Source organism: Bolinopsis microptera, chromosome 5 (genome assembly GCF_026151205.1).
Source record: "Bolinopsis microptera isolate Bmic1 chromosome 5, MBARI_Bmic_1.0, whole genome shotgun sequence".
NCBI classification, from domain to species: Eukaryota; Metazoa; Ctenophora; class Tentaculata; order Lobata; family Bolinopsidae; genus Bolinopsis; species Bolinopsis microptera.
Window position 1 is genome coordinate 11,196,935 of NC_087076.1, and position 14,396 is coordinate 11,211,330.

A 14,396-nucleotide genomic window follows, 5' to 3' on the forward strand; every position below is an offset into this window, starting at 1 on the left:
AGTATAGTAGTAGCTTATAAAACAACAAAATAACAAGTTTTCTAATTATACCATTTCAGAAGAATAATATCTTCGAAGAGAATTACTCTAACCTCTATACTGCGTTTACTAAGAGCAGCAACGTCGGTAGTGAACTGGAACTCAGTGGTGATATCTTCCTTATCAGAACTTTGTACCGGCTCCTCTACTACTGCTACTGCTGCTCCTCCTGAATAGAGGGGTTAATAAATAGGGTTTACATTTTAAAAGGACCCTGATTGGTTTATATTAACAGTTATAAGACAGTTATCCGATGACAATAACAAATGGTTCATACCGTTGGTGGTTGCAGAAGATGGTTTAGCGGCAGGAAGGGCAGCCTTGACTCCTCCGTTAGGAGCTGTTGATGTGTCTGAGTAAGATCTGCTTTCTTCAAAGCAGGATGATCGGGCCAAGTTACCTTTCATCGAGGAGTCTGTAGTGAAAGTGATTGGGTCTGTTTGAACCTCTGTAGACCTGTGGAGGTGTGAACTGTGAAGTGTGTAAGAAGTAGAGGTTCTTAATTATAGGGCTTTTTTCAAAACTAGTTATACTACCCAAGATTTCACCAGCAGGAAATGATATCTCTCTTACATGGTACTTGACATCTTCAAGCCTTCTTCAAATCAAATATGGCATAATTGAAGGCCACAAAAACAACTAAATAAAACATTTCGACAGCAACAAGTCACAACAAAACAATAGAAAACAGACACTAAAATAGAAACTAGTACAGGCAAGGCAAACAGTACACATTATTACGTAACAGTCAACTTAAGACACGAAACTTTAGCCGGAACTACAGCATGTGCTCTATAATGGGATTGGACCAGGTAACTTTACGCTCATCCTTTATATTATAATACAGTGTTATACAATATACATTATACACCAATACAATCATTATACATTCACGTCAGTGGGTAATGGGTATACAAAACAAGCTAAATACATAGGATAAATCACTCAGATCACATTAGCCGGTTTAGATATGTTATTCACCACGTTACTAAAAAATTATAAGACTTACTTTTTAGGTAAAATAACATCAGACCCTGTCGTAGTTATTGAACCCCCGTTAAGACGAATTTCCTGAGAAAGGGGTTGTGTGAAATCAGAATTTAGACAGTTCAAGCAATTAGATTTTCTACTTTTATCCCTCCAAACTATTTCCTGTCAGATGTTCTAAATTAGAGATGTGGAGCTACTGGAATCTGCATCAGATTAAATTAGAATTAAGAAGATTAGCGAAAGGCAGCACACAAGATTAGCAAAAATACTTACAAATTATTCGTTTGTCAGAGAAAATAAAAAGCAATTACCTCTACGACTTTAGTAGCTCCAAGAAACTCGTTATTAAGGAACGTCGTCCAGTCCTCAAGAGGCAAGCATACCTGTTTATAGAACGATGTTGAATATTCAACACAAAAATTTCAAGATGTAATTTTAAACGAAGAATTGCCAACCCTCGAAGAATTCGAAGTAGAATAAATGGTTTAAACTATAAAAGGTAATATTGCACTCAACGTCACGTATACTTGGGCGTGCCTCAATATACCAACAATTTCTTGGTCAAGAAAATAACATCTAATAAAAAACCTTTTAATAAATTCGAGCCATTTAACGCTTCCACCAAGGTTAAACTTGAGAAAGACAAATGGATACTTTTATTCTATATGATAACCAATAACGATCTTAGCAGTTTGGGTAGCGGATAATTTGCCAATTTTGGTGAAAGTGGTAAAATTTCCTTCCGGGAAACGAGTTAACCAGCTTGGGAACGAGTTAACCAACTTTACGTAGTTGCTACTGATATAATTAGCTACAGGACCGGCCATATTTCAAATTAGGCACTTAAGTACTTAATGACGTTTCAGTGCCGTGAATAATTCTGCTGGCGGGCTTTTAATTGACGTCAGTGACAGCTATTTTGGGGGAGCAATATTATAAAAAAATAATTGTTTCGTAAAATGAGTTGAAGGATGATGATGAATCACTACACTCGACTATCACGTGATTTGCTTAAAAACGTTTTCTAGATGGCCCTGAGGGACTATTCAAAACCCTAAACCTCTACTCTGAAAACAACCCTAAGCATACACTAAAACCCTGACCATAACGATAAATTACACCAACTTCCTTATATATGGTCATGATCGCAAATAAATCTCTAGGAGAGCATTTTAGCCTTATGTCACCTAGGGTGATTCGAAGCAGCATTCAAAAATATATCCGTTCAGGTTGGTTTCAACTGTCGGGGTCCCTTTTTGAAACATCTCGAAGTTCAAGTGTAGACTGCAGAGTGATTTAGCACGCTTGTGAGTTGAAAGAATAGAGCAGTGGTTCGCTCGAGAACAAAAAGTTCACGTAGGCACGGCCTACGGCCATGCCTTTCTGATCATATTATGAGACCTGGTCGGCACAATGTACTATACGATATTCAACACCCATCTGATATATAGACCGAACCAAATATTCGATCAAGACGTACTGTGACCCTGCATGGCATGGCCATGATCGGCATACGCTTTGTTAAATTGGCTGGTATAATATATAATGCATTATCCTATCTGCTGTATTGATCCGACGCAGATAGTAATAGTAATATTGATATCTAATTTATACAATCTACATTGAGAAATGAATCGGAACTATCACTAACCGATGGGTCGAACGATGTGAATGAGATAGCAGGTTTTAGAAGTTTCACAACACTCCTTATACTCTCGACTATAGTTTGATTCAGGGAGTTGTATCCACTCTGAAATGGAGTTATAATTATACAGGTATTTTAAATAAATTTTTGGGGCCCAATGTAATTGCTCGACTTTTCATCAGGTCTCTCGAGGCCTTTTGTTTGGTTATTTGGGTGTATTGGTGTCCCCTGATTGTTATCATCGCTGTACACTTGTCAAGGCATTTTTTGGTTTCTCTAGTCCATTTTTAGAAATTCTATACAACATTGATATTGTAATAAATTCTGATGATAATAATTGAAAGATTTCAATAAAAAAAAAAAGCTATATCTGTACAGTGTAGTACTCCGCTAACCTAAGTAAACCGGGATTGACAAGGAGCCAAGATATAAATCAATGATCAGGACTCCTTGAAAAAAAAAATCATTAGAAAACTGCTGTAATTACCTCCAAAGTGGTACATCTGTCCATTTCTGCTACCCACTCTTTTCTCAACTCATCCAGATCACCACGTTGTCTCGTGTACGTTTCTAGGGTGGACAGTGCAGTGTTTACATATATAGATATTATACCATCTACTTAAGTCCGTGGTCTGGAGGAAAGTTAATGGAAGGCCGGTGCGAATAAATGTGACAAAAAGCTAATGAGTTATGAGCATCATCAAACTTTCTCATAAATAACAATTTTACCAGTAAATTCAACTAGCTTATATATGGGCCTGTGGTGTATGCTAGAGAGAACAATATTCTGAAAAGAAGGAAACCATAAAATAGAAAAAGGAGCATTCATTAACCTGCCAATTTCTCGTTGTCTCGCGTGAGCGTCTTATTTTCGTACTCTATCCGTGAAATGGTGTTTATACTCGCGTTTAATGCACTAAAAGGAAAAGTAATGATACAACAAAGCGCTCAATGAATTATTAACTAGCTTGCTTGGGTTGATTAGTTTGAAGACAGATTGTTAGAAAATCGCGTCGAAATAAAGATATTATAAATTCAAGATCTAAATCATTGCTAACTTTTGCAGTTCATCAATGTTTTCTTGAAGAGCATTTCGTTGCTTGGTCTGCTCTTCGATAGCTAGCGTGAGCGTTAAATTCGCTTTCCTGTTATAAATTATTTGTAGAATTAAATGATTATTGTAATGAACTTATTTATCGGGTTTTCCCGGTGGCTGGTAGGTAATGCCAAATATGGTATTAAAGTAAGAAAGTTACATCCCCGCGTAGTAAAGGATGATTAGGTTACTGTTATCACTTAACCGTGGTCGTGGTGTCTAGGGTTGCAACCTGTAGCTGCAGGTACTTACGTAATATATGACTATATAAGCTCATTCTTTACTTACGACTACGCCTACTCAATTATTTACGTACTAAACTATTGAGTCTGCCACCAGAGTTATTGAGTGACTTCTACAAGAAATTCTTTCAAATAATGATGATCACGATTTTGACTTCTGATTAAACGAAATAAACACTTGATAAAAACTTACTCGGCTCCTTTTAGCTTCTTTTTCAAATCATCGATCTGAAAAATAATAGTTTAGAGTCGACCAACAAAACATTCTCTGCCTATACACGATAAAAAATACAACAAGGAGACGACCCATTTCAACTACCGGCTACCAGTTACATGATCGAACATACCACATAAAAAGTATGCCCAGCTACTGCTATCATGGACTTCTTTTTCCCACTTTTTTTGAGAGTCTTCTTTTCGGGAGTATCGGGAAGCCTTGAACGGTTAGAAAGATCACCAGAGGACGACATGTTAAAGTTCGATGAACAACCGAACACACACAAGGAAAGAGGCGTGTACTAACAATAAAGCTCAATTATTCTGTTTTTATATTCTCACTGTAAAATTAGAATTGCATTGTGCAGGCCGGCGGGAGTAGGCGTGTGTCTTCTTTGTAGAGGCTTATGTACTAGATATCACCCCGTGCTTGGCAGAGTAATTATCTCACTTTTATCTTCAGCCATTGTTTAACGTTACCTTATATATAATGTATTCATGCTATTCGAAACATGAGATCAAACGAAAGAATGTTACACATGCTTAGCACGGAAACAAAAACCACTGTCACCGTGCATTCACTCCACACTTACTGTGACGTATTCATTGATAAAATCTCGAACAATCTTATACCAACCCTGCAGATTCATTATATTATAGTTTCCAAAACTTTGGGCTCTCTGAATTTGAGTACCAAAAATTTGGGCGGGGGATTTGGACTTTGCTACTAATTAAATTTATTTTTGATTAATTTTAATCATGTAAACAATTTGAGCGAGAGGGCCGCCCAAATTTTCGGGAACTAAGGTAGCATACAGGCATAGAACAGTATCAATATTACACAAGAAATAACAAGTGAAATAAAAAAGTAGGGGGATGATAATTTACCTCTTGCTTCAAAAGGGTGTCGTCTCGCCGTTGCATGGTTGCACTGCTCCTGAAAAAAAAGCACTTTAAACAATTTAAAAGGCTATAAGTTTTGTAATTAAAATGTCTGGAATGTCACTGGACTCGGGGATTTAATACTAATAATCTTTCTAAATTGAAATTTTGCCTCGAAATAAAGCACTATACATTCGCGTTACACGGTGAAAATCGAGTCAAGGTAACCGTAGAGTATTTGATGAAGTTTCAGGGTAATTTTATAGTAAGAAATGAGAATCATTTAGGCTTAGATCATGAGATCACATCTATTATATTACATAGCGACAAAGTTTATTAAATTGCACAAATTTAAGTGATCGTTGATATTTTGCCCCAGGTCCCCTCGGCCCTCATGTATATACATTGTTGTAGTGAAATAAACAGGCTATAGTGACATATACAGTTTTGCAGTGAAATAAACATGCTATATTGAAATATACAGTGTTGTAGTGAAATATACAATGTTAAAGTGAAATATACAGGTTATAGTGAAATATACAGTGTTGTAGTGAAATAAACAGGTTATAGTGAAATATACAGTATTGTAGTGAAATAAACAGGTTATAGTGAAATATACAATGTTATAGTGAAATATACAGTGTTGTAGTGAAATAAACAGGTTATAGTGAAATATACAGTGCTGTAGTGAAATATACAGTGTTGTAGTGAAATAAACGTAGTGTTATAGTGAAATATACAATGTTAAAGTGAAATATATAGTGTTGTAGTGAAATATACAGTGTTAAAGTGAAATATACAGTGTTAAAGTGAAATATACAATGTTAAAGTGAAATATACAGTGTTATAGTGAAATATACAATGTTACAGTGAAATATACAGTGTTGTAGTGAAATATACAGTGTTATAGTGAAATATACAGTGTTAAAGTGAAATATACAGTGTTACTCAGTGTACCTACCTGGTAGTTCATGGTGTGGTATTTAAGTGATCGTTGATATTTTGCCCCAGGTCCCCTCGGCCCTCATGTATATACATTGTTGTAGTGAAATAAACAGGCTATAGTGACATATACAGTTTTGCAGTGAAATAAACATGCTATAGTGAAATATACAGTGTTGTAGTGAAATATACAATGTTAAAGTGAAATATACAGGTTATAGTGAAATATACAGTGTTGTAGTGAAATAAACAGGTTATAGTGAAATATACAGTATTGTAGTGAAATAAACAGGTTATAGTGAAATAAACAATGTTATAGTGAAATATACAGTGTTGTAGTGAAATAAACAGGTTATAGTGAAATATACAGTGCTGTAGTGAAATATACAGTGTTGTAGTGAAATATACGTAGTGTTATAGTGAAATATACAATGTTAAAGTGAAATATATAGTGTTGTAGTGAAATATACAGTGTTAAAGTGAAATATACAGTGTTAAAGTGAAATATACAATGTTAAAGTGAAATATACAGTGTTATAGTGAAATATACAATGTTAAAGTGAAATATACAGTGTTGTAGTGAAATATACAGTGTTATAGTGAAATATACAGTGTTAAAGTGAAATATACAGTGTTACTCAGTGTACCTACCTGGTAGTTCATGGTGTGGTATCAGAGAGCATGGTGGGACATGTCACATGATATTTCTAGCTACCAACTAATCGGTATTGTAATTATTAGTTATATTACTCATAATTATTAGTTAAATTTACATTCAGACAGGAGGCAATGAACCTGACAAGGAGTCGTCAGTCAAGGCTAGATTTAAAAACGTTCGCTAAGACGAATATTAAGCAACAGTAGGGCACAACACAAGTAACAATAAGACGTGAACAAAGAGATGGGGCTCAATAGCGTAGGGCGGTGAAACCAGGAGAAACCACCTTCAACAGACCACTCACACACTAAAACACAATATAACTTAGCTAACATAAAAGAGGTAAAACTGGAGCTAGATACGTCCGCACCTACAAGCTCGAACAGGAGCTGTACATTCAGTGTACACAGGCCACAGAGGGAAGTATAAAAGCTTGCAGCAATGCAGGGACGCAGGCCCCTAATGGCGTAATGTTGTAATTACAGGAAGAACCTTGAACGGTGGTCCCCGGGCTCTTCTCAATTATCTGCGGGGCTCCCAATTAGTGGTACACTGAATGTACGGACAGTTAGTAGACTAGTCTGTAGAGTCGTTATGGTAACATTACACACAACATTGGCTGCCTACAGTCTACACAGATGCTTAACTTGTTGACGAGGTTCTGGGTGTGGGAAGGTATAATTGGAGAGCTACCATCCGACCTCTCCTTCAAGATACCTGCTTAATAAGCAGTGCTTATTCGCTAGAAGCAGGGAGATCACGTACAGAGGGCTTGGTACTCAAAGGAAAGGGATCGCTGAAACAGAATCTACAACCAACTGATTACGCAAGGAAATAAGTGCTTGTGTTTGAATAGAGATAAATCTCCAAGATACGATTATGGAGGTGTTGGATTAAGGACTATGGTTATAAATTGACTCTCTTTAATGAATTGTAAATACAAAGTAAAGGCTTACCGTATTTCTTTGACTTGTTCGTCGTCATCTTCTAGAGACTCCAAAGGAACGTCTTCATTCGGGAGACCAGATTTTACACTTTCAAACGAATCAATACTGGAAGTGGAACCCGCACATTCTGTGAGTTCCTCAGCTTCAGACGACTCTTTGCCACCGTTCTCATCATCGACTTTAGAATTTTCTGAGCCCTCTGACTGACCGATCATCATTTCAGATCGCCGACTTAAAGTTAGATCCAGGCTTCGGGATATTTCACTGTCAGACCACGCTCCTACTTCACCGGGCGATTCCGACCCGGAGTCTAGTTCTGAGTTTTCAGAAACTGGGGCCTGCTCTTCAACTGCAACAGTAGGTGAGTGTTCTTCTAGAGTAGGTGACTGCTCTACTAGAGTAGGTGACTGTTCTACTAGAGTACTAGGTGACTGTTCTACTAGAGTAGGTGACTGTTCTACTAGAGTAGGTGACTGTTCTACTACAGTAGGTGACTGTTCTACTAGAGTAGGTGACTGTTCTACTAGAGTAGGTGAGTGTTCTTCTAGAGTAGGTGAGTGTTCTTCTAGAGTAGGTGACTGTTCTACTAGAGTAGGTGAGTGTTCTTCTAGAGTAGGTGACTGTTCTACTAGAGTAGGTGAGTGTTCTTCTAGAGTAGGTGACATTTCTACTAGAGTAGGTAACTGTTCTACTAGAGTAGGTGAGTGTTCTTCTAGAGTAGGTGACTGTTCTACTAGAGTAGGTGACTGTTCTACTAGAGTAGGTGACGGTTCTACTAGAGTAGGTGACTGTTCTACTAGAGTAGGTGAGTGTTGTTCTACAGTAGGCGAGTGTTCTTCTAGTACAGTAGGCGAGTGTTCTTCTAGTACAGTAGGTGAGTGTTGTTCTACAGTAGGCGACTGTTCTACTAGAGTAGGTGAGTGTTCTTCAATAGTAGGTGACTGTTCTTCTAGAGTATGCGAGTGTTTGTCAAGAGACGGTGACTGCTTGGAGATCTGCGAAGAATTATCTTCATTAGACGGTTGAGATACCATGCTACTATTGCCGTCTGTTCTGGAGTTACACTGAGTGTCTGAAGAAGCCGAGACTTCAGAAGTCAATTCTGAGCCAGAAGAAATCTCTGTGCCACCAACAGATTCTACAGCTGTTGACAACAATACAGCTACAGCTTCTGGACCTACATCTGGATCAGGTTCTGTATTGAGACAAGAATCATTGGGATCTGGCGAAGTTACAGTATCCATGACGAAACGTTCAAGTAAGACAGGGAGAAAGCTCAAACCTGGCTACCAAATTACGCAAAGTGACAGAATTATCCTATTAGGAGAAGGTGTATAGGGTGCGAAAGAGTGATGAATATTCAACCGAAGAACAATTATAGCAGGACTCGATGAGCATGAGGTAGATCTGAGTAACCGGGCGAAATGCTAATTTAGTAGGATCAGGGGACTGGGAGAGTCAGTGGATCATGCATTTGTATGGAGCAGAGGGGATGAAGTTATAACTTGACTTGTTTTAATGAATTGTATTTACACAGTGTAGAGGCTCACCGTAGATCCAGACCTATTTCACTGTCAGATCAGACTTCACCGGGTGATTCCGGAGTTTTCAGAGACTAGAGTAGGTAACTGTTCTACTAGAGTAGGTGGATGCTCTCCAAGATTTAGTAGGAACTAGGAGAGTTAGTGCTCGGATCACGTATCCGATGAGTTTTGAAATGGTCATAACTTAGCCATATTTTAACCAATGAACTTGAAACTTTGGGAAACGTTTTCAATTATCAAGCCAAATGTGTGCAAAAAATTTTGAGTTCTTAGCTTAAAGCGTTCTCATTTTATGAAGACAATAGTGAAAAAGAGGGAGTGTCACACCACGCCCACTGTAATTGGGCGTGGCTTACGAAACTTTCAGGAAATCTAAGTTTGACCCATATCTATAATCTCTGAAATTTTGGTGCAATTTGGAGACGAATAACGTGAGTTATTAAGAGGTTGCGTGTGGGTAGTCACTTATGGGCCATTGTAATGCGTTAGCGTAATCAGTTTGACAATTTGACGACACTTTCAGTGACTGCTGTAATCTTACTATACATAAACCATGTACACTGTTCAGAAACTTCAATTCCCAACTTTATTCATTCATTATTTGATATTCTTCTCAGAAAGAGCAGATTTCGGCCTACCCGTACGGACTACGGGTGTTCTTTATCAGGGTAAAATCAGTTTCTAGCTTCTTTACAAGACGTCGTATTGTCCTATCAGCAAGTTTACTGAATTTAGAATTGTCCTTCTTCTGCAGCAAACGCCTAGCACTTGTCACATTGCCTCCACAAATCCAATAAGTCTTCACAATATCGAGTTTTGTTTCTTTTGTGAACCCCATTATTCTCAAAATTCGAATTTTTGGAACAGAGCCAAAAAAAATTAACAAAGTTGAATCGCTGGAACAAATGAGCTTAACAAATTAAATTTGAAAGCTTTATGAACTAATGGCAACCGATAATGGGCATTTTGCTCCTTTATAAAAAATTGTATTGTTTTTTAAAATCAGGACATTATTTTTGAAACACCCTGTATATAAAGCGAGACGATATATATATAGCCTATAGGTATATATTATATCCGTACCATTTTACTGACACCACGGCATCAACTTTAACACGACATTCCGCAAAATCCATAAAAGACAAAAAACTGAAATTTTGTTGACTGGGTCATAATCATATGCCATAATGGCCTTTAAATCAGCATAAAAAAAAAAAAAAATAGACCAAGAAATAAGAATTTAAGTGCCCAAAATTTGACCCCCAAATGGTGTTTCTGCTTTGACAATTTGACGACACTTTCAGCGACTGCTGCAATATGGCTAACTTCCACATTATAATATGAACAGTAGCAATAATATGTCCATATTATATGCCTCGATTCTATCTGTTTAACGTGTTATCCCGATTTCTAAAGATTCCACCGAAGGAATTAGTTTAGAAAGTGTTAACACTTACTGTGGGGTGGAGGGTGGGGTTAATTGAGCACTCTCGTAGACGGTGACCACCTCGTTTCTGAGCTGTGCGTTTGTGCGGGTGATACTGACGATCTCTGCCTTCATTTCCTCGTACTCCGCCAGTATGTTCTCATAGTCAGAGCGCAGGCACACGTGCTCATCACCCAGCTTCCGGTGTTCAACTGAAAATTAGTATCATACTAAATGCGAATAACTAAAAACGAGCGTTCAATTTGAAAGAATGAAGGGAGATTCATCATAACATATATATATATATTATATTAATGTCTGTATGCGTACCTAGCTTCCAGGCATAACGTCGACGGGCTTTTTCAGAACGCGATTTTGAGGCTATTTTGTCAAGTTTAAGTTGAAGTGGCTGCATAGCAGCATTTAAATTACACTTTCAAGACATTCCACTTTAAAATATAACTTAGTCTGTGTTCGTTAGCAACAGCAAGATTTAACTTTAAAATTAAATGATGTTTCATTGAACTATATCAGGAAATATCAGCTAAAGCAGAAAAGCTTATAATGTTAATCTGTCTTCTGAATTCTTGTCCGGTTATATTTTAAAGTTGCATTGATCGTAACCACAAAATTCTGTTCTATCTCTTATTATTATTACTATTCTTAACTCAAAGTGTTCAATTATCCCATTGATATCAGATAATCGTTCAAATGGAGAGTAATTTACTGTTACGTAATGAATAAGAAGCCTTTAAATCTGTTAAAACAGCCAGGTAAAACCAGGAAAGTGCTGGATCTTTAAAAGACTTAAACTAGTTAAAGACATTACTTAAAGTAAAAGACTTTACTAAAAAATACAAATTTGAATAGTAACTCACCTTTCAGACGCCGGAAGAGATCCACGAGCTGTGCTATCCTGAAAAATATGGTGATGATATCTGTGATAATAATAATATGAGAATAATAACTTAATAATGTATTCTGAGCTACTGATTTTCAATTAATTGACTATTTGATTTATCTCGCAAGACTAAGAGGTAATGACTTATCTTCAGTCATTAGTCATTACACACAGTTTTACAGTATTACCACGTGGTGTAAGTTCACCTGAATTTCACGTCTGTTACAGATGTGTCAATAATATCAGCCTCAATCACTGTCGTGAAATATGACATAGAATAGGAGCCCGCCAGTTTGACCAGTACTATATCAGATGGAGGAATGTTTTGATGATCAGTTATTAATGCTTTTCAAACAAAGTTACAAAGAAATTCTTCATGTAGTGCATCCTGGGTTTGGACAGGATTTGCCCGCTTAAAATATTTCCACCACGTTACATTACATAATTCTCAATAAATGTAATAGATTTGTAGTGTTGTAATTAGTTTATATTAATTCCTGATGCTAACTTAAAACTATAACTATCAATAAACAATATCCGTAATGTTACAGTGATAGGTTAATCGAATGAGTTCCGTTGTCCATCTTTAAAAGCTTAGAACACATCGAAAGCAATATCCGCATTATAAATCTAAATAGACTTATGGATCGAGAAGTCTCATCGTCGCATAATTAGTTAATTGTATCACCATAACCTCGGCATGGACAGACTTGCGAGATTAAATTTCAATCAAGCTCTCTTGAAGAAGTATACGCATTGAAAGCAGGCGATCAAAGTCATGTAATGAGTCCACTCTTAGGTCCTTTCATTCAGCTAAATTAAGATGCATCACTACATTTTATTGTTATATTATAGTTATAAATATAATAAGTATTATTATTTCTAAAATATATGATAACAGCTAACCACAGACCACCTCTAGTATGTACATTTGTTACTTCCAATTACTTTCACGTGGTATTGTTCTGAAAGTTGGCAGCCCCGAACTTTCCAACATGATTTCAGTTAGTGCTAGACTTTTGAGCAAGGACTAAGGTCTTTCACGTGAAAATGCTAACTATGGTATATTTCTAGCAGAGAACAGTGTATCTTAGAGTTGGGCATTTTATTTATTTAAACGAGTGTTAACATATTTAAACCGATAGAGTTTATAGGCATTAGAATCTGTTATTCCAAAAAAATAATAACAAAACAACTTGACAATATTGCTTATAATCTATTGAAGGACTAAAGATCAAGCACTGATGAAGGATTGAGAGCAGATAAATGTTCAGTTAGTCAAGAAGAGCACAAGTGTTGCGTAATGTCCCGGTATTTACAGTAAGGTATTACAACAAGGTATCGCCGTGATGTAAGGATACTCAGAGGCTACAATACAGACAACAACTTTGAACTCAACATTCGCTCAATACTTTAAGACAGTTCACCGTCATGTATTGCATGGATAAAGAGAGAGAGGGAGAGAGAGAGAGAGAGAGAGAGAGAGAGGGAGAGAGACAATTAAAGGTTCAAAGTTGCTCTATCGGTCCGATTCCATTATATAATTTGTGAGCAACTCAAATTTGCCCAGAGAAATAGGTGAACTCGAGACAATTTCTCTTAGTCAAAATGCGATCGTGAATGTTCCCATCAGCAATGTAGGCATCAAAAGATTAACTCTGGATTTTGTCCGATTCTTTAATTGGATGATCCGCCTGCTAGACAATGTCTTTATACAAGCAGGACAGTGCAAAACACTGCAGCGCCACATTACTGCAGAATGCTAGGAACCACACAAAATAAGAAATCTCTAAAGAGCCTGCCACATGACATCCAGGTCAATAATCGATAAAATATACTGATGTCTGATGCATTAGCATGCACAAAGAAAAACCAGGCTCATATTCTATAAACCAGGAAAAATGGCAGATTACTACTTTCAAGGATTGATCAGAAAGACTAACGATTTAAACTGATATAATCTGTATTTTCCCCCTCATTGCCGAAGGCAAAAATATCGTAGGGAATTAGTAATTGGGTTTGGATATATGAGGTGGCCCAACATCGCAACGGTGAGGACGGAAGTCGGCTCCTTCGCTATAAAGACCACTCCCTTTCTGCGGAGGTGTCTATTTTGCTGCCCGCGACGTCAGTTGTGTTAATTAATTACACCAGCATGTTTAGTGGTTGAGGACTGTTACACAGGTTTCAAATAGGTTCATTTCACTCGAATTCAGGAATAAACTCATATTTGAACGGAATCGACAATGTAAGTGTTATTTTAGTGGAACAAGCCTGATAATCAGCTGATATCTAATGTATCATATCCGGGGTGGCTAAGGTAATCCCTTTATGGTAACTCAGATCACTTGTTTGAGGAGTTGCCTTGTATATACATTTATTAATATTATTATAAGCTTGTTGCAATGATAATCACTAGAGCATTGTTGCACCATGGTTACCCTCATCGAATTCGGCGATGGATAAATCTAGAATGAAGACCAACATTCCAGCATTCCTGCTGAACATAAAATATAGATTCTTAAGTTTCAGGCCGGGGATTTATCATTTGGTGATATCTATCACTGACTAGGTACTGTCGCGCAACTTTTCAAACCTATTTAGTGAATATGTTTTTCCTGGTTTTATTACACGACCCTATAATCTATCATATGCTTTAACATACATTTTACGAGCTTGTACCTTACTTAGCTTAGGGTTACTTACACCAACCTCATCAAATACCAGACTACCGGAGCTAATAATTCTCATTGTTTATGTAGCAAGTCAAAGTCTTAAAACCTTACAATTATTCTTGGTTTAATCATTTTGCGGAATATAAACGATAATTCGCATAATATATTAGATAGATAATAAACATAGATAGAT

General features: G+C 36.9%; 2 protein-coding genes across 4 annotated transcripts in view; both read right to left on the reverse strand.

Moving 5' to 3' along the window:
• LOC134815658 (DNA-directed RNA polymerase III subunit RPC2-like) overlaps window positions 1-11,993 on the reverse strand; it is a 101,375-nt gene extending 89,382 nt beyond the window's left edge. The window contains exon 1 of the mRNA XM_063824211.1: window positions 11,965-11,993. The gene's annotated coding sequence lies outside the window, so the exon portion shown is untranslated. The remainder of the gene's footprint in view (window positions 1-11,964) is intronic.
• Window positions 1-14,396, reverse strand: part of LOC134815659 (myosin-13-like) — a 54,895-nt gene that overhangs the window by 4,462 nt on the left and 36,037 nt on the right. For 2 of the 3 annotated variants that reach the window (XM_063824212.1, XM_063824214.1), the window contains exons 16-27: window positions 11,506-11,543; window positions 10,659-10,839; window positions 5,117-5,165; window positions 4,206-4,240; window positions 3,733-3,819; window positions 3,508-3,590; window positions 3,162-3,244; window positions 2,681-2,779; window positions 1,341-1,412; window positions 1,049-1,110; window positions 317-495; window positions 93-208 (exon numbers count right to left, since the gene is read on the reverse strand). In XM_063824212.1, coding sequence (XP_063680282.1) covers window positions 93-208; window positions 317-495; window positions 1,049-1,110; window positions 1,341-1,412; window positions 2,681-2,779; window positions 3,162-3,244; window positions 3,508-3,590; window positions 3,733-3,819; window positions 4,206-4,240; window positions 5,117-5,165; window positions 10,659-10,839; window positions 11,506-11,543 — 1,084 coding nt within the window. Of the gene's footprint in view, window positions 1-92; window positions 209-316; window positions 496-1,048; window positions 1,111-1,340; window positions 1,413-2,680; window positions 2,780-3,161; window positions 3,245-3,507; window positions 3,591-3,732; window positions 3,820-4,205; window positions 4,241-5,116; window positions 5,166-7,666; window positions 8,966-10,658; window positions 10,840-11,505; window positions 11,544-14,396 lie in introns of those variants that run through there. The other variant, XM_063824215.1, reaches the window with a different exon arrangement.